This window comes from Muscardinus avellanarius, assembly GCF_963383645.1.
Source record: "Muscardinus avellanarius genome assembly, chromosome: 14".
NCBI classification, from domain to species: Eukaryota; Metazoa; Chordata; class Mammalia; order Rodentia; family Gliridae; genus Muscardinus; species Muscardinus avellanarius.
The window spans coordinates 2134204-2155308 of NC_137800.1; the positions used below are offsets into that span (position 1 = coordinate 2134204).

The window sequence follows — 21105 nt, forward strand, 5'->3', positions numbered from 1 at the left end:
TGGTCCTGTTATACTGTCACAAGTAGACAGTTTGCCCCAAGTTGGCAGAATGTTTACTGGGCCAGAGCTTATGCCAGCCAGACAGCAGGAGAGGATGTGAGCTCCATCAATCATTCACAATATCCACTTTACATTCACTAACAGTATCAGAATGATCGGGTCTTCTTATGGTGAACTGTAAAAAACCCATCTAATCCAAACCTTTTGATCTCATAGATCAAAGGGGGAGAAAAAAGTTGAGAAGGCCCAAAGTGAAGTTATTTTACAGTTATTCTATGGACTGCAGCTCAGACTACACAAGTATGTGGGCATCTATTCCTCTGGAAAAGAAGACCCTTTTTCTCTTTTCCCTTCCAATAAGCACAGTACAAATTCTGGAACAGAATAAGAGGCAACCACAAGATTTTGAACAAGGACAGAAAAGGGACCCAAGATCAGGATTTAATACTTATATACAAGATTATTCTCAAACTTATGTGAAACAGCACAGGCCCTATCATAGCTAAAACATTCAACAAAGAAGAATAAGTAAGGTATGGCTCTATGTTATCTGATGCCATCACTTACTAAATTGTGACAAGACCAGAAGGTGTTTTGTTGGCGGAACACAAGACTAGACAAACAGCTCAGGGGCATAGAAAAGAAAATACAGAAACAGCCCCACTCAAACACACCCAGCTGATTTTTAACAAAGGCACACAATTAACTGAAGAGAGAAAGGACAGTCCTTTCAAAAATAGTGCTGAGCAATTAGACATATAAAGTGCAAGGCAGAACATAAACCCCGATCTATATTATGCTTTTTTAGTGCAAAAATTAATTCAAAATGGATAAGAGCCTTCAATGTAAAGTGTAAAGCAATGGCTTTACACAGGTATGTAAACTTAGTATTCGGGGAGACTGACACAGGTGGATGCAGATTCAAGTCCATTCTCATCAACTCAGTGAGTCCCTCTTCCAAAATAAAAAATAAAAAAGGATGAATGTGTAGCTCAGAAGCAGAACACCCCTGAGTCCAATCTCTAGTTAAAAAAAAAAAAGTAAAGCTATAAAACTGTTTAGGGGAGTATCTCTGAGGTCGAGACCTAGGCGGAGTCCTTGGAGTTAACACCAAAAGCAGATGTCATAGAATCCATCAACTGAACTCATCAAAACAAACCAAACATTTCCTCTATGAAAGCCCATGTGATGGGCAAAGTGTGTCCATCACCTTTCTGTCACTGTGACGAAATAGCTGAGAATAACAGCTCCGTACATGAAAGATTTTGTTGGCTCGTGGTTTTCTATGATCAGCTGAGAGTGGAAGGTTATGATGAAGGAGAGGAGTTCAACTTGTGATGTTCAGAAAGGAGAGAGAGAGAGGGAGAGGGAGAGAGAGAGGGAGAGGGAGAGGGAGAGGGAGAGGGAGAGGGAGAGGGAGAGGGAGAGAGAGAGAGAGAGAGAGAGAGAGAGAGAGAGGGAGAGCGAGCATGAGCATGAATAAATATGAATGAGAGAACGAGACCAGAGAGTGTATGTGCCCTTGGGGACAGATACACTCTCCAAGCATTCACCTCCATGACCCACTTTCTTCACTGAGGCCCCACCTCCTAAGTTTCCCCCACCTCTCAATGCCCAGTAATTATGAATAGTTCATTGGGTTGACCTATTGATGAGGTCAGACCTCTCATGATCCCCTCATTCCCAAGGCCCCTTTTCTAAACATGGCTGCCAATACTGGGATCGAGCCATCGACATAGGAGGCTTTGGGAAACATTTGAGATTCAACCCATAATAGGAAGTAAAGGAAAGCAATAGAGTTAGAGAAAATATTTTCAATCCATATAGCCCACAAAGACTAATGTCTCAAATACACAAATAACTCGCATACTAAACATTAAATAACTCCAATTAGAAAATGAGGAGAAGACATAACAGACACTTTGCCAAAGAGAATGTACAGATGGAAAAGACGTATCTGACAAGATGTTCAACATCATTAGCAACAGGGAAACGCAAATTAAAGCCACCGAGAGAAGGCTGCATACCTACTGGAGCAGAAGAGCATCAACATCACCAAAGGGCGACGAAGGGGAGCAAAACGGGTCACCTGAGATGCGGGTGAGCGCCAGCGACAGTGCCACCCCGGGAAAGTCTACCTGAGTCTCACAAAACTACACTGTAGCAGCGCACCGTCCAGCAATCACACACTAAGAATTTTTACAAGAGAAAAGCCCACACTCACATGTCTCTGTAGACCACAATGTTTACAGCAGTTTTACCCATAGTAGTTGAAAATAGGAAACAACCCAGATGCCCTTCTGTGGTGGATACTCAATGTCCTGCATTACATCCCTGGCATAGAATTCCATCCAGCAGATGAAAAGAAGAAACCACCGAAGTACACACACCGCCCAGGGAAGGCAGTCAAAACCAGCTGTACACTGCGTAACTCTAACTACAGGGTACCTTCCTTAGAGAGAGAGAGAGTGAGGACTTTTGCTGGCAGAGAAAGGGATGAGTGAAGAAGAGGAGGAGGAGGCGTGGCAATAAAAGGACAGGTGAGCAATCCTGTGGTGCTAAAATTACCTGCACCTTGAATGGTGGGTGGAGGGATTTTACTAGTCAATCAATTTGTATAGAGCCTAACGTGGGCATGCAGATAAACACACGGAGAACAAGAAAGCTGGGAGCAATCCATGGACTGTTAAAAACATTGGTATTCTGATTGCCATATCTTGCTTTAGATTCGTGGAAATTGTCCAGCTGGGGGATGGCCAAGCCACACTGGGGGCTCTTTGCATCTATCAGGGGACTCAGCTCTGAGGAAGCACCCTGCTCAGTAACCCTCAGTTAGAGACATCCTTGTTCTCAGAGAACAAGTGGAAATGACACCGGACACAAGGCGGTGTTGAGACTGTCCAGGTGCAGACAAACTGGGTACATTCAATCTCCTCTTTCCTGTTTCTTTCCTTATGGGAATTTGATTCAGAGTATTGCAGAACTCTGCCTTGTAGCTGATCATATTACAGCACAGATAATGGTATAATAACCTAATAATATATTTCTTTTAAACATTTAATAACTATTTTCCGTGCCCTATTTCATTTGATGCAACAGCATTTGAGGTTAAAGGCATATAAGCCGGGGAGACAAGGGCTGCTGTCTATAAATGTATGCCATGCATTGTTTCCAATGCAGGTGTCCTTCCTCAAGAGAAAAGAATATGCCTTGGAGTCAATTTAACATCAGGACCATACAGGAAAACTTGAAATGCTTTTGACACGGGCTTGAGACAGACCCCAAGCTGCCAGGGGAAGGATCTATATACATAGGCTTGCATATTTTGGCTTTTTCAAGGAAGCCTCACTGAGTAGCTCCTTCTGGTGCATTAGCCAGGCCAATGGGAAAGATTCCTGCTGCTCACCTCTAGTGCCTGGACTTGTGCTTTCTGGACGGCATATATCTCATCGCTAGCAGGTGCTGTCCTAGGGATAAATGCCCCTTGGCACCTACGGCTTCTGTTTGCTACTGGAGTAAAGTTCCCAATGGCCCCACAGCTCTCTGTCAGCTTGGCTTCCCAGGTTCCTCTGCACGGGCTGGCCTCCCAAGTCCAGTGCTGTTAACAGGGTTCTGTACTTCACACTGGCAGAGTTGTTGGACTAAGTACCTAGAACACAGAGGGAGTTGTGAGAAGGGCCCGGCCATGCCACAGCCCAAGAGAGTAGTGAGGGGTGGGCAGCCCCAGCTTGAAGAGCCTCTAGTTACCCAATCCTGTGTGACACTGGCAAGCTGGCCTCACCCTATCCTCTGCTAACAATGACACAGAATGGCTTCTCTGGCAAAGTGACATTCTACTAGCCAGGTGGAGTATCCATGACCAGAAGCAGGGTATCAAGTTTGCCAGCAAGTCCACAGAAGCAAATGGGTGGTTCGAATGGCTGGGCTGCCCTGCTGAACAACGGGGCCGAGGTACTACTGTCAGCAACTCCAGGTTAATTTAAAAAAGTTTACAGAAATAGTCACAGTCTAGTCACACAGGGTAGACTCTACACCACCAGTAGCAGGTGCTTGTGAGATGCACGCATTTACAACCCATACCTTTTTCCATGTAGAATGACAGTATTTCAGATCAGGCACTGTTAAGAAGAGAGGCTTCCTTTTAGTATTAAAATTGCTTGTGGGTATTTTTAAGAGTTTCTAGAACTTGTAAATTTTCCTACATCTTAAAAGGTTCTCATCACCATGGATTTTGTAAATTTTCTGCAATTATATAATTCCTCAAGACATTTTTAAAGCCTGTTTACCATCAATATCTGTGAACAGTTAATAGGACATATGTCCCAAAAATCTATATGTTGAGGCTTGGTCCCCAGCGCAACACTGTTTAAAGGCAGGGCTTTTAGGAAATAATAGTTTGGATGAATTCATAATTTTAATGGACTATTGGGAGGGCCTGACAACTGCAGGCTGTGTGGCAGAGTTGGAGAAAATACGTCACCAGAGGCATGATCTCCCTGGCTCCTTCTCACTCTTGTCTTCCAAGCCGCCCTGAGTAGAACATCTCCTTCTCTATCCCTTCCACCATGCTACTCTGCCTTGCCTCAGACCCAGAGCAATGGAGGCAGCCCACCGTCAACCGCATCCTGTGAAGCTGTGAGCCGAAACTAACTTTCCTCCTCAAATTAGTTCATCTCAGAAATGTTGGTCACACTGACAAAAATCTCACTGACACAATAGCTTATAGTTATTTATGAAAACAAAGTCATGTATCATATTCATTTTATTTATCTTAAAACTTTTATATTTTAAGAAGAGGTTAGTTGGTGGACACAGAAACCTATAAATTCAGTCAAGTGCCATTTTATTAAAACCAAAAAATAAACATGTAAAAATATGTAAGGTTTTAGGGAACTCTGCATTGCAGACTAAAGCCAAAAGATTCTTTATCGGGAAGTTAATCTGCTTCCCAGACTAGAAAGTACAACACGAAATCAAAAGTGGCACTGTCACTTTCAGTAATCACTTATGCCACTTTCTCTTTGTTTGTCCCTGCAGTCTTACCATACTATTTGGTGCTCAATGAACATTTCTTAAAAAAAAAAAAAAATTCTAAGCAAAAAAGCAGAAAAGAGACAGACAGAAAAGTAAACATCAGTGAAACCTTGAGTCGAATACAGAACTGACTGTCACACTGGCATCTGAGCAGTGCTATCAGTTAAACCCAGGTCCCCAAGCTAGGCCATTATGAGAGCGATAGTAAAAGAAAAATAGTATAGGCCATCATGTGACTCCAGAGTGCTAAGGATGTAATTGCTCTTTGGATTGATTTCTAATCATAATTTCTAGCTAGAGATCATTGACACAGATATATTTGTCTGTCCTTAAGCCTGATGTAAATTCTTCAGGTATTCCAACAAGCACTTGATATTTGGTGACTGAATTTTGTGATTATATCAACTGCACAGTAAAAGAAAAATGCACACACATCACTGCCTAGAGTCTGCTTTACCACAGCTGTGCAGCTCTCTTTTAATAAAAAGTGAACAATGGCCCGTGGCTCAAAACCAGGAGGAAAAGGTCAGGAGAAGAGAAGGCCCTGCCTCAAAGGAGCAGGGGCTGCTTCTAGAAGCAGTTTTCCTGCAGAAGGAAAACTAGCCCTGGGGGGAAACTAGGATACTTTCCTGCTAATCCACACATCTAGCCAGGTAGAGATTCTACTGCTGGCACCGATTTCCCTGACGTTGATTATGGGTCCCCATAGAGGGGTGGACATTAAAAATCACATCCTGTGCCGACAGTCCCCAGTCCATCTGAGCTAATGCAATCTCCTGGCTTCCACCAGCTAATAAGTGCAAGGCCTGAGGGAAGCCAGGTGAGGCAGTATCTCTCCACACAGTTTTGCAAATTCAATTCGAGAAAATTATCAATATATATTCTTGCAAAGAGCTCGATAGGGATTTCTTAAGTAAGTTATTTAATTTTCTCTTGATTCTGTCATTCTGGTGAAATAATCTGAGCAAATGCATCTATCTCATAGGAAGCTGTGGTACTAATAGAACCCCTCAATATTCACTTTTTCTTTGGGGGATTGTTTTTTTTTTTTTTTTTTTTGGTGCCACAGAAGTTGAGAAAATAAAAATCATTAAGAGGAATGAGAGTTTTAAAAAACACATTTAGAATGAGTTATCTCATTTTTAGGCTGACTCCCTTGCCAAATTTGTCTTAAAAAAATCATGAAATGACTACATCCACATTGGTCTCTCCGAAAGAAAGCCGAGAAGATATTAGGTTAAAGGCAACAAATACCAGTTTGCCCTCGAGGAGATTTTTAGTGTCTGTTTCATCTGCAACCTGTGTCATGCGATTCTTTGATTCCGCAGGCCGCCTACTATTTAACTGTTCCTGGTGCATCTGTCATCTCTCCAATTACATTATAAGCTCCATGCTGAGAATCATGTCTGGCATATGAGTATGCAGAACTGTTTGTTGATGTATCATCTAAAATTACCTGTTTGTTCCAGAAGCCAGCTGGGAGCCTGTGACTCTTCCTTTTCTGTAATTTGGTACACTGAGGAAATAAGTCAGTGCTCTTCCCTGCTCCGCTGCAGCTGATTAAATGCCCAACTGGTCCTGCTTACATTATGCTTCCCAAAGGGCGTCTCTGCTGGATTCAGCTGGCCATTTAGTTCTTCCTTTATAGATCCCAGCTATTGCAAAGAGGCGCTAATAACACGGATGTCATTGTAATACATAGCTTGCCATTGCTTTCTTAACAACAAATAGCGTTAAAAAGAAAAGAGTGTACAATTTTAGATCCTTAAAAGTAACCTGAGGGATTTTACAGAGCATTAACTTCCTGCATTTATATTTTAAATTTTGCATTTATTTTAAATTTTCTCATTTATTTTAGTGACATCCTTTCTTAAATTAGATGTTATGATAATAACAAAGCTATTTTACATGTGGGCTACATTTATTAGCTCTTCATAGCTTTCGTGTACATTATTTCATTTTTCTCCTTACAACAGGCAGGAATAGTTCATTATACATATTTTATAGTCTTGAAAACAGAGGTACAGAGAGGTAAAATGACTTCCCTAAGGGTCATAGAGATAGAAAATGGCCGAGTTGGAGCCAGACATTCCAACTCTGACTCCTAGCCCATTTCCCTCTACTATCTTTATTTGCAAATATTGTCCCAGACCAGAGACAGGCAGTGTGCCTACCATTCAGAAAAAAAATATGCTGTGACTCTTCCTTCTAGGACTCTGTGTTTGCAAAGGTAATACAGCACAATTTTTTTTTTTTTTGAGGGTTTGGGGATGGAACCCAGGGGCATTCAACCTCCGAGATACACCCCCTGCCCTATTTTTTATTCCTTATTTTGAACTAGGTCTCACTGAGTTGCAGAGGGCCTCACTAAGTAGCTGAGGCTGTCCGTGAACCGCGAACCTCCAGTCTCAGCCTCCCGAATGCTGGGATGACAAGCGTGTGCCACCACGCCCTGCTTAAAACATCACAATTTTATCAGGTTATTTTGAAAAACATATATAATTATTATTTGATGAGGGTTTGGGGAAATAGGGACATGTGCATCCCACTTTGGTGGAAGAATAATTTCCATAAACTTTTCAGACATAGTTGGAAAAGTATAATTATTTAAATGAAGAGCTACTCCATACCCCTGAAATCCTTGGCTGGAAACTTTCTTGAAGGCAAGAGAATAACCATGGCTATGTATATGAACCAAGCTGTGTACTGCATAGCTAATTATAAAATAAAATGTGGGTGCGAGGAAGAGCAGAGCCCCGAGAACAGCATCCCTGGGCTGGAATATCTCACCAGTACATCATTGGCTAAGGATTGAGAGGCACCTGTGATCTAGCAAAGTCACAGTTTCATCCCCCACAGGATGAGGGTGTTGGACAGTGGTGAGGACCAGATAACACAGTAGCACAACGCATGGAGCACAGTGCGTACTGCATAGGATGCCCAGCAGCTCTTAGGTAGGGCACCCCTGGTGCTGTGATGGTAACCATCATATGTCATGAGTCAGTGGTATGACTGTAATTATTAGTAACACTAGATGAGATGGACCAAAGAAAAGATGGAATAGAGACAGATGCTCATCCCCAAAGATGTTCCAAATACAATGAATAAAAGAGATTCACCCCAGTGTTGCCTGGCGTGGGCCCATTAATTGCTAGTGGCATAGAGGGCATGGTTAGTTGCAATGCCTTTTGCAAATGTGAACAGTGTCAGAAGCAGTCCATCAAGCAGGGAAGCTGTGCTCTGAGCACTATAGCACTTTTTCCTCTAGCATTTTCAGAGGCAATATTTATTTATTTATTTATTTATTTATTTATTTATTTATTTATTTATTTATTTATTTATTTATTTATGGTGGTACTGGGGTTCCTGAAAACCCTTCTGTGTCTGGGCTACACTCCCAGACACCTATTTTTTATATATTTTTTTTTAAAATAGGGTCTCTTAAGCCAGCGCGCATGGCTTCGAACCTGCGGGATCCTCCTGTCTCCGCCCCCCCGCAAGCTTGGGGATTACAAGCCTGCGCTACTATGCCTGGATCCTTTTTTTTTTTTTTTTTTTTTTTTTAGGGTCTGGGGATGGAACCCAGGGGCATTCGACCTCCGAGCTGCAACCCCTGCCCTACTTTTTTTATTCTTTATTTTGAAACCGGGTCTCAATGAGTTCCAGAGGGCCTCACTAACTAGCTGAGGCTGTCCACAAACCGTGATCCTCCGGTCTCAGCCTCCAGAATGCTGGGATATTTTCATTCATTCATTCATTCATTCATTCATTCATTCATTCATTTAAACAGAGTTTTGCCAAGTTGCTGAAACTAACCCCAAACCTGCAATCCTCCTCTCTCACTCCCAAGTAGTGGGATTACATCCATGCCCCACCAGAATGCTGGGATTACAAGTGTGCGCCACCATGCCCCGCTAGAGGCAATCTTTCTTACAGAGGAAAAGAGATTTTACAGAATATGCATACATGTTGAGGAATAAGGTAAGATCCTAAGAAATGCTCCCCATTGAGGAAGGAAGGTTCTGGGAGCATAGAATTAAGAGCTATGACACCTTTCCTTCTGTGCTTAAAATGTGAACGGATGAGGAAGGATACTCCCAGACCAAATTTCTGGTCTTGATAAAGCAGGTATGATACAAACTACAAGGAGAAATGCCTAAGGGCCCCACATCCAGAAGCCGCTGAAGTCGATGGCAGGTAAACACTGACGATGCGCTGATTGCAGGTATCCACGGGAGAGAAGGGTCCCGCTCAATATATTTATAGCTGGGTGTGACTGCTTGGCTGGGAATGTGGGCACAGGATCCTGGGGATTTGGAGGGAGCTACCTGACTAATTTCCCCACAGTCTGTTTCTTTTACTATGCAGTTTTGCAGAATGCAAGGATTTCTAGAAAACTTGCACAATTACCCACAAGACATCTCTACTTCCCAAAGTACCTGATAATATAAAACCACAGGTAAACAGAGAGAGTTGAAAGGGATGGGCTCAACCAAGAAAATTCTCACTTGCTATTCCTATCTTCTGCCTATCTTATTTTCTGTGTATGTGTGGCTGTAAGAAACACGCTTGCTGGCTCACTCATATTCACTCGCGTGTGTTCTCTCTCTCTCTCTCTCTCTCTCTCTCTCTCTCTCTCTCTCTCTCACACACACACACACACACACACACACAGAGTTTTTGAAAACACAGTTGATAGCGATAAGCACAACCTTGAGTTAGCTCTCCCCATGGGGAAGCTGTTAACTCCACCAGCAACTTCACCGATCGGAGTCCTCAGGCGCACCCTGTTTGATCATGTGGGAGCAGGGTGTAAGTAGAAGAGAAACAGCGTACTCACACATAGAGGACGGATCTGGTGTCCCCCACTTTCCCAGCATCCCCGACTGTCAGCGTGTCATACCCTCTTTCCAGCTCAAACTCTTCAAAGGCCAACTTGATGACCTAGGGCCAAAGCACACAACAGTTACTTAGCATTACAATCATTCCCCTGGCTTTCTATATTGCAAACTTTCTGCTATAGTATTCGACTTTGCTCCTTAATTCCAATATAGTCAAAGAGAAGCCAACCGGCTTTAAGTACTTGTGTGGATAATTGAATATATTCAAGAGTCCCAAATTAACAGAATCTTGTGGAATTCAATTTTATCTTTGTTCCAAGTTATTCATCAGTTCTAAAATAAAACTGTACCACAATTATATTTGAGGTCAAATTATCTATCATATATTTATTTAACATTTCAGGTGCTTGGTTTAGACACAAAAATAAAACAAGAAATTCAAATAAAACATCAGTTATAGTTAATAAGGTATGTTTTGAAGATATTCAGGACACCCACAATAAATATTTTCAAGCTTATATACACAATTCTCATGTAAGTATCCCTACAAATATATAAAAATAATGATTTGATGCTACAAAGTTGTCCTTTGAAACTTAGCTTTACAAAGCTTTGAAAGTTCTTTTTATTTATTTATTTATTTATTTATTTTGCATATTAGGGAAAGAATACCTAGACTCTTGTGCATGCTACACAAGTACTCTACCCCTGAATTCACATTTTCATATCTACACCTATATCTATAGGTATATATGTGATAATGTGTCATCTTGGTCAATATTATAACATTTAGACAAGATTGTTTATGTTGAACACACCAATATCAACAAATTACAATCTTCGTCCTGTAGAGCACAAGATCTTGTCCCCTGAGAGAAATATTTTTGTTGTTGACCTATACTGTTATCAAGAAGCAAGAGAGCTAAAGATATCTGTAAGTTAGGCTAGAACCCTGGGAAACAAGATGTGGGAGGAAAATAGTCATGTTCGATAGCTAGATGATACATACATGGATGAGCAAGCAGATAACAGAAAGACAAGAGAGTAGATGTATATATCTATGCATGTATGCTGGATGGATGACAGACGGATAGAAAAGCAGGTAGGAAGATGGATGATAGATGGGTTGATGGATAGGCACTTGATGGACAGATGATTTAGAGAGACATGTACAAAAGGAGGAGAGAAGGAAGAAGGACAGAAAGAGCAGAAGCCATCCTACATTAGTAGGAGCTACTTCTGAGCACCGTTGAAACTCTGTTTCTTATAGAAAGGCATCAACAGTCTATCTGCTAAACTTAAAAGAAAAGACAAGGGAGAGAGGGGAAGGCAAGCCTGCCACTGTGTCTCAACCTAATGTGTAACATTTGTACAAGCTCTAAACAGGTGCTTTCCAAAGCAATGCTATTAAAGAATATACATATATGTATATATACATACATACATACATATATATATACAATTTTGCTATTTGAAATTCTTACTAAAATTAATGATAGAGCCATTATAATCTATTTTTAAGAAATTAATATTTCAAATTGCAATGTTTGTATGAATATATTAGAATAAGTAATCTTTCTTGAAACAGATGTAGAGATTGATAGCTACTGCACCACAGCATAAATATAGCATATTAAACCTAGTTTTATTTCTAGTTTTTCTGTCCCAAGGCCCTATTTAAGAGTGACCATGGTTCAACAACTAGAAAATCACTAGGGAAACTTCTCTGAGACACATGGTTGCCCATTACTTTTCTGATGTTTACTCAGTCTTGATTTTCTAGGGCCATGAAAATCCAGTAACAAACCTGGCAATGAGTCACAGATAGGACATCAGTACATCACCACGCTCTCATTAGGGGTCTAAAGGTGATCACTGTATAATTCCTTCATGTCAGTGGGAAGGCTGTCAGAGAGCCTCTAGTAGTTCTTCCATAATCAGCATGGCTGTTACCAAATGGAAATCTTTACTTTCTGCTACTGAGGCTTTGGAAAAAGAGAAACAAAGGCTTAGTCTTTCCTAAAGAGCTTCTAATATGTCAGAAAATATAGCAGCCTTTAAACACAAATGGCTGCAATATAGAAGTACATGTGTTTTAATGAAACTTGTAATCCATTTACAATGAGAGTCAGACATGTAATCAAAGTGACACTGACAGGTGAGTGCCTTCTGGGTGGAGAAGACTTGGGGAACCGCTCAGGCTTGGGTTCCCTTCCATCGGAGCCTGCCAACCTCCCTTTTGGGGGGTCCTGTGGAGGCACTGCTAAATTAACACACTCTGGCCTGGAACCTGCAGTCCTCCTGTCTCAGCCTCCCAAGCACTGAGATTAAAGGCATGTAATACACCAGGTATAAATTAGACACATCTAAAATTATAGAAAGCATATCCCAACCTTTATTGTTTATTGTAAACCCAGTGACTCAAACATGCTAGGCAAGTGCTATCCACTAAGCTATATCCATAGCTCCATACCCTAACCTTTTTAAGGGGAACTATCAAATGGTCTCATAATATAAAATATGTTCAAAGTTTGAGCTCACTACATTTTTTTATTTTATGAAAATATGTTAACATTCAAGTGTTAATTTTCGAAATGGATTTCCCTTTGATTTCCTTATCTTGTTTTCTGTTCATTAATTCTTTATTCATTCAGATTTTCAAGGTAACTGAATTAAGTATGCCCCCTCTATCACAGATAGGAGATTGTGCAAACACTTTAAATTTCATAAGAACTTTTGAATTAAAAAAAGTCTGGTACTGGGAATTGAATACAAAGGCCTTCTGCCTTTGTGCTATACCCCCAGCCCTATTTTAATTTTTATTTTGAAAGAGAATTTTGTTAAATTGCTGATCTTGGCCTTGAACTTGGATCCTCCTGTCTCAGCCCACCCCATGTACTGGGATTACAGGTGTGCAAAAGGAGAGATGCTGGGAGTTGTTAGATTTCTATTCATTAATTTCAAGTACTTACCAGAATCAAGGTCTTCTAAAGTATAAATTTGACCAGAAGAAACATTACAAAAAACTAGATGTCAAAATTATTACCAGGGCTACAAATAGCCCTGTGTTATACATTTTAATAGAGACTCCAAATAATCTTGTGAAATTCAAATTATAAAATAATTTTACAGATTTTAAAGATTTGCCTGAAATCCTAAGGGCCAGCCATTACTACTTCCTAAGTTATAATGAATAACTTTCCCAATATATCTGCTGTAGAGAATGGATAAGTATATATCTAAATATAGACACATGTTACCGTGGTTGCTGCTGGCAACAGAATGGGAGTCACGTTGGAACGCAGTGTGGTCATTTATTACAAATTCAACACACTATTAGTACATGAGGATCTATTCATGGTTTCAAATATCACTATTATTTCTATGGGCCTAAGCACAAAAGTCAGAATAACTAGTGATTCTAAGCAGTAGAGACACACTGAGGGTAGAGCTGGAGGATTCTAGATGGAGGACCCCATATGACTCTATAGAATGTAAGGGTCCTGACAAGTCTCTCTGCAATGGCTAAAAGTCCATAACTGCCCTGATTCCCTACTCAGAGATAATTCAAGAACGTCAGGACTCCCCAGACTTCTAGGTGCCCTCTCCCCTTGGGCTGAGCAATGAAGACCCTCTTCAATACACTCTTCTTTCCCTGACCATATGCTGCTTGAAAGTGACATAAAAAGCCAAACATAGTGGCAGATGTCAGGGAACTCAGTACCTGGGAGGCTGAGACAGGAGGATCGCAGGTTCAAAGCCAGCCTCAGCAACTTGGTGAGTCTCTCAACAAAAGGGGGAGTTCTTGTTTCAAAACAAAATATAAAAAAGGGCAAGGGCTGTAGCTCAGAGGTTGAAAGACCCTGAATTCAAGCCAAGTTCCAGAAAAACAAGGTAACAGCAAAAACAAAACAAAAGCAAAGAAAGTGGCAGGAAAACAAGAATCTCAGGTACCGCATAATGAAGCCAGAGAGAACCCACACAGGCTCACTGCTTCCTCGACCAGGTTCAGAAGAATGGCTCTTCTCCTCTCTGGATTCCCATCAGTGAAAGGAGAAAGGAATTGATCCCACAGGAGTTCAGACATAGTGACCCTGTGGGTCAAGCGTGCATATCTTGCCTCATGCGAGGTCAGTGTTGTCTGTGCTTCTTAAGACCCTGCTGGGATCCTGCACAGGAAACCTGGCCATGGCTACCAGGCCAAGCCATGCTGTGCCACCAGTTAGAGGGAGCCCTACTTCTCCGAACTCTTGATCTTAACAACCAAGGAAAACGTGCCTCTCTCCTCCCTGACTCAGCAATTCTGAACTTCCATTTTATCCAGGAATTATCTTTTGTTGTTTCATTTTTAGAATAAAATTTCCATCTGCACCTTTACTTCTTTATTTCAGTAGAATTTTTCTCTTATGTATGGATAATAGTGACTAACTTGGACATTAAAAAAAGCTACATAAAATGAGAAAAGAAGCCAGTAAGATATATAAGAGAATCTTAGAAATTCCTGAAATGAAGCAGTGAAGAAATATAAGCAAAATTTAGTGCATTATTAAAATGTGTCTTCAGATGTTTGAGAGTTGAAAAAGTGTTTATGAAAATCAGGGGCTGGGAATTTAAAAAATCACAATACAATAACTGCTAAGAATGAATCAGAACATCATGAGATGTAGTAAAATTCAGAATTTACATAGACATAGATCAATCAGAGATGCATGCTGTAACTTAACTGAAACTTTGAAGGAATAAAACATGCAAGTGTAGTGAGGGAAAATTATAGATCCCTAAGTTAAAGCAGAAGGTACTAAAGTTTGTCAAGAGAGGGCAAAGGCTGCACAATCAATCATTAGAAAAATAATGGAAGATACATTCTTATAACTCATTAAGAGTTGAGAATAGAGATTAATAGTGGCTCATTATATGCCATGTTAAGAATATGTTATCTCTTAAAACCATTTAACTTTAAGAGAATGGGACAATTCTATACACAAACCGAGAAGAACAAATGGATTATACTGGAGAAAAATCTAAATCTAAGGTGCTCTCGTTTTTCAGTGGCACAACAAAACCCAGGAGGTAATGGGCCAACAAGATTACATGCTTAGGAGTCAAGGTTAAAGGGCACAGCTCTTAGCATGTGTATTCAGCAAAGATGCTGTTTTACCAAGAAGGAAGAGAAAATATTTTACAGATGTTTAGATATTTTCTATAGCATATCTTTGTCAATAGGCTGCTTATCTTTAACTTGGCTGAACAATGCAACTCAAACTAGATTATTGATTTTATGAAGAGGTAACCTCAAAGAGATTCTCTTGGAATATAAAGAATGGCATGAGGATAGAGTCATAAACTAGCAATGAAGGCTGAGTGGATAAAAGTAACATCAGGCACATTTATTTTTACATACTCAGCAATATGGCTGAGCCAGTGCAGAATGGTTAACCCACATGGTGCTGGAGCCCAGAGGTGGCCTCACAGGAGGTGATCTGCTTTAGAGAAGGTGATACAAGGGAGATGCTGCATCCTAGAGCAGGTGGCAGGTGAGGACTTAGCCTGTCCTACGGCAGGTGACAGGGGAGAAGTGGCCCATCCCAGAGCAGGCCACAGGTGAGGAGCTAGCCCATCCTACTGCAGGTGGTAGGTGAAAAGGACGCCTATCCCAGAGTGGGTGATGGTGAGGCAGTAGGGGGGAGGTGGCAATGTGCCATGGAACTGGCCGACCTTCTCCTCTGTTAAGTGCTGTCCCCTGAGTACAAGAGCACTAGCTCCAGAGATGCCTGCCATCCATCACTATGCGAAAACCCATGACGCAGGGGAGGCCACTTAAATACCAGTCATCTCTGGTCTCCTGGAGAGAAAGGAAAGCTTAAGAGAGCTCAGGTTCTCAAATACATGGTGGAGGTTGAGCGGTGGACAATGTGTCCAGAGAAGAAGGTGTAGAAGAGGACAATGGTGACATACTCAAAGCTTATTATTTGCCAGAGCGGTTGGGGTTTAATTACTTATAGTCAAGATAAGACCAAGCTCTACACAGATTGATCACAGATATTTTAGGATTCATTCATTCATTCATTCATTCATTCATTTTCTTTCTTTTTCTCCCTTTCTTATTTTCTTTCTTCTTTCTTTCTTTCTTTCTTTCTTTCTTTCTTTCTTTCTTTCTTCTTTCTTTCTTCTTTCCTTTTTTCTTTCCTTCTTTCTTCTCTATCTTTCTTCTCTCTTTCTCTATCTCTCCTTTCTTCCTTCACCTTCAATCACATGTATTTTAACTTCATTTGTACCAAAAAAAAAAAAAAACCTCAAACATTCTGACATTTTCTTAGAGAGCACACCTGCGCATGTGCAGCAAATTGGCAGAGAGAGTGACTCACACATTGGGATACTTGAAGATAAGCAGAAGACACTGTTTACAAAGCGACACTCTGGGGAACTCAACTCCATCAGGATGCCTGACAGAGATTTACTTCTTATATTTATACATGGACATTTATATTTATGGTCAGGTTGGTGGCTTAAATATTTAAAAGTATATATGAAAATAAAATAATTAAATGCTATAGTGATTTCCTGCCAGATATTATGAATTGAATGTTATTTTATCACTTATTAAATGTGCTGATGCTCATTCAGGTGTGGTGGTGCACACTTAGAATTCCGGTACTTAGGAGACTTTTACAGGAGAATTACAGGTTCCTAGCCAGCTTCAGCTACTTAGTGAGGCTCTCTGCAACTTAGTGAACCTTCTTTCAAAATAAAGAATTAAAAATAGGGCTGGGTATAGCTCAGAAGTAGTATGTCCCTGGGTTCAATCCCTAGACCCACAAAAATTAAAAAAAAATGTGTTGATGTTCATAACTAATATGGGTTTCATGGTAAAACGCTTTCATCACGGGATAAAGATTAAAAGGGCATGGCTGTAACAACTGTCTATCATGATGCATGGCACAGGTTCAATATTGACAAATGACAATCACTCCTATAATTATGAAAAGTCACAGAAATGATCATCAGAATTTATGCAGATGAAGAATGATAATTGAAGTTGTTTAGAAGCAAACTCAACCATGACTATTCTGGAAAGTGCCTGAAAAACCTTGGTAAAATAAAAACTCCACACAATACATCTTTTCTTACAGGTACAAAGAAAATTTCTTCTCTTACTTATTTTATTACTAGGACGTTTTTAAGCAATGGTAAGTTAAGTCTAAAAATGAAGAGGTTCAGATCAATGAACATTTATTGTTTTATGTTTGAGAAAAGGTTTGTTTCGTTGATTTATTCAGTCACGATAGATTTTATCTCCAGAATATCTATTAAGAAAATTTTACAAGTTTCTATTACTCTTATCTAGAACAAATACAGAATAAAGGCCCTCTGCCTTCATCCAACAAGTGTTCCTCCACTGACTCTTCTCCAGTAATTAAGACCCATCAGACCAGCTGCAGCCATCAGAATAAATGATCCAGGGAAACTTGTCAAAGAAAGCACAAAATATTTTCAGAACTTCCTCTGATCCTCAGAGCCTGTGAGCTCAGAATACCCAAGTGCAGATTCCAGCTCTGCCTGTGGCTGGCTCTTGGCCCTTGGTCAAGAGACTGCACCACCATTCATGCATCATTTCTTCATCTTGACCTGGAGGAAAGCCCGTACCTGCTTACAGCATTCATGTGAGCATTCAATGTTAGAGTTCAATAAATCAGTCCACTGAGGAAAAAATTACCGGGAAGAAAATCTGGACAATTATGTGAAAGACACAATCTGCACTCATTTTCATAAACAGAGATTAAAGAAGATTAAAACGTAAACACAATCAAGATCCAGGCACAGTGATGCACACCTGTAATCCCAGTATCTTGGAGAATGAGACAGGAGGATCACAGGTTCATCACCAACCTCACCAACTTAGCAAGGCCCTCAGCAACTTATTGAGATCCTGTTTCAAAGTTAAAAAAAAAAAAATTAGAGGTAGGGGTGTAGTTAGCAAACTCAAAGATAGAATGCCCCTGAGTTCATTCCTCTGTCTGTCTGTCTGTCTGTCTCTCTCTCTCCTCTCTCTCTCTCACACACACGCACACACGCGAGCACACACACACACACACACACACACACACACACACAATCAATGACAAAAATTATAAGACTTTCCTTTACGTAGAGGAACATTCAAGCATTGTGCAGGTTGATGTCTGTTTGTCATAGGAAAGTTAGTCTATTGCTATTGGAGAACACTCAATATTCTTTAATCAGAGGACATTTCTGGAGTACTCACTTTCCTGGGCATGTGGTCTTGGGCAAGCCACTAACATCTCCACCTAAGCTTTTCCATCCTTCACATGAGGAGCTGGGACATGACAACGAAAACTTCCTCTAAATTCCATCTAGTTCTGTTCCTTTAAAACCCTTTCTATGGGACCAGCCAAATCCATATACACTGAATCTAACTAGGGACATTTGTGAACAGAAGCCAGTGGATGCTCAGCCATCCCTGGGTCACACCGGTCCCTTCCTGAGAGTTGGCATGGCAGGCTGTTGCCCTGTAAACCAGGGGTCAGCTCTCACCTCCCTTCCTGGCTGTATGGAGGCTTGGCAGTCTGGCAGTCAGGTATGAGGCGCGCTGGTCAGGAAAGCAATTACCAGGTTGGACCAACTCTGTAGTCATGGTGACAGGGAGCCAGATGCCCTTCTGAGGTGATGAGGGCAAAGCTTAGCCTGCCTGGCATCTCATCCTTTTCTACCTGCATTATTTTATTAGTTTTTTTTTTTTTAATTCTTCAGAGCATGAAAAGAAAGAACAAATAGCAAATGGATCTTTTTAAATCACCAATGTAAATCCAGCAACCTTTCTCTCCTAAAATATTAAGACATTAGACAGGATTAAGAAAGTTCATTAAAAGAAAGCAAGTGGTTCACACCTGCAAGAGAAGATGAATGGACAGCACTATGAAGCAAATACAGCCACGTGCTCTTCTGAAAGGAAGCGGAAGCTCCTGACTGGGTTGGACAGCAGGGCCTAGATAGAACAGCAGGCAGCACCTGTGGCCTTCTACTTCCTCCCAGCGTGGTGGGATCAGGCTCACACCAAATGTCCAAACTAGTTGATCTCAGGGTGGTCCAGTCGATCCTGCTGGAGAGGCAGGACTCATGGGACTCTTTCCAGCTGAGAAAGATTTCCCGGGCTTGTCACCTGGGGTCATATCCCAGTGGAGAAAGCCTCTGGGCAGTGCAATCATTCTGGAATCCCCATGACTTGGCTGCTTGAGTTGGAGAGTATTCTGGGGAAGTACTACATTTGACCCACATACCTATGAAAACATTAAACTTTCAGTGTTGTGTTGGAGTAGGTTTGTTCCAGGTTCTGGGAGCCAATAGTTAAATATTCAGGAATCTTGCAAGGCCATTGTTAAGCCATTAGCAGCCTAAAGCCACCTAGGGGGTGAATATTCAAACTATGGAATTTGGCACAAAGGAGTCAGTTTCCTGGTTCATCATTGGGCTACACATGTACCAGGATTCCTGGAGATGTTTACTGAATCCATGTAGGAAGGGTAAGGAAAGAATAACATGTATCCTGAAACTATGTCCAACTAAATTCAACTCATTTTTATTTGGCCCTACAATTAGGAACTGTACATTGGAAATCCTGTGTTCTAGAAAGACTAAGGTTATGACACTGAAACTATTCTTTACAATGTTTGTTTTTGACTTATATAATTTACAAGGAAATTCCATATTTCCTGCCACCCTATCAGTTATTCCTTAAATTGTATAGGCTGTAAACTATATATTTTAACTGAAGTAACACTGGAAGAGAAAATCAAATACAAAAAAGTACCTGAATTGCACTGAATTGAAATTGTACCTGAACTGAAGTTGACTCCCAAGTGGCTGAAATGATAACTACTGAAAACTGATGTTTCATGAATTAAATATATGGTACAGCTGAAGCAAAATTCTTGACTCCTGAGCAAACGTATCTCCCTTAATTTGATTCACTACATTTTTGACAATATATGTGTACATATATATGTACACTATATTTCATATCCTTTATTTCATTATATTTCTAGTTATTTTTAACATCATCTGGAAGTTGAACATAACGTTTTTATCAGTTAAAACAACTGCCTTCACTGAGCACGGTGGCATACACTTGCAAGTGGGAGGCTGAGAGAGGAGGTCCAAAGGTTTGAGGCCGAGCTCAGCAATTTAGCAAGACACTCTGCAGCTTAGTGAGATCCTATTTCAAATTAAAAAAAGCGAAAGGGATGGGGGAATAGTGTGGAAGTACAATATTCCTGGGTTTGATTCACACTAACAAAAACAAACGCCTTCTTTTAACTTACACTTTACATTATCCCTTTATAATTAGGCTAGAATTTACAATCTGAACAAATATTACAAACAACATATTCCTTATAAGTTCTAGTCCCTTTTGATAAAATTCAGGAAATACAGGATTTTATTTTCTTCAGCTATTTGTCTATTTATTATCTATTTGCCTAATTTGAGCTAATAGTTATTATTTGAATATATATAAGTAATTTTTAATTAATTAATTTATTTATTTATTTATTTACTTATTTTGCTGGTCTGGGGATGGAACCCAGAGGCATTTGACCTCCAAGCTACACCCCCTGCCCTACTTTTTATTCTTTTGAAACAGGGTCGCACTAAGTAGCAGAGGCTGTCCGTGAACCATGATCCTCCATTCTCAGCCTCCCGAATGCTGGGATTACAAGCGTGTGCCACCAAACCTGACTTAAAAGTAATGTTTAAAATAAAATTTCCTCTTAAACTTGAAACCTAACACTTAGCCAAATTTGTAATCTACCTATGACATATAACTTCTAAATTTTTGAAATATCAGTGTAGCTAATAAATGTTAGATCATTTTAAACACCAGTCATTAAAGTTACCATCGATTTTGACTAGATGTCAAGAAACAAGAAAGAGCTGTGGAAGTCCTGTTTTCCATGAAATTTTAAAAGGTGGAGGAAATTAGATGTTGCGAGCATTTGGCGATCCTATTGTCCTTAGTATAAGAGAAAGCAGCGTCCTGGGTGGTTCTGAGGGCAGGTGCTGCTGTGGGCAGGAGTGCAGCTCCAGGCACTGATGCGGTAACAGACAAGTTGCCACCCTGTTGTCCCAGAGCAGAGCGCTGAGAGTTCTTTCTTGGATGACTTAGAAGAAGTTCAGAAACTTCACCAGACATTAGCTTAACAGAAACATGCCAGCG

At 40.5% G+C, this 21105-nt stretch overlaps 1 protein-coding gene across 1 annotated transcript in view; it reads right to left on the minus strand.

Annotated features, from left to right (window-relative positions):
* CSMD1 (CUB and Sushi multiple domains 1) overlaps positions 1–21105 on the minus strand; it is a gene marked incomplete at both ends in the record, with an annotated part of 1592168 nt that overhangs the window by 366008 nt on the left and 1205055 nt on the right. Inside the window, one exon of the mRNA XM_080710482.1 lies at positions 9875–9978. Within this exon, the coding sequence (XP_080566608.1) occupies positions 9875–9978 (104 nt within the window). The remainder of the gene's footprint in view (positions 1–9874; positions 9979–21105) is intronic.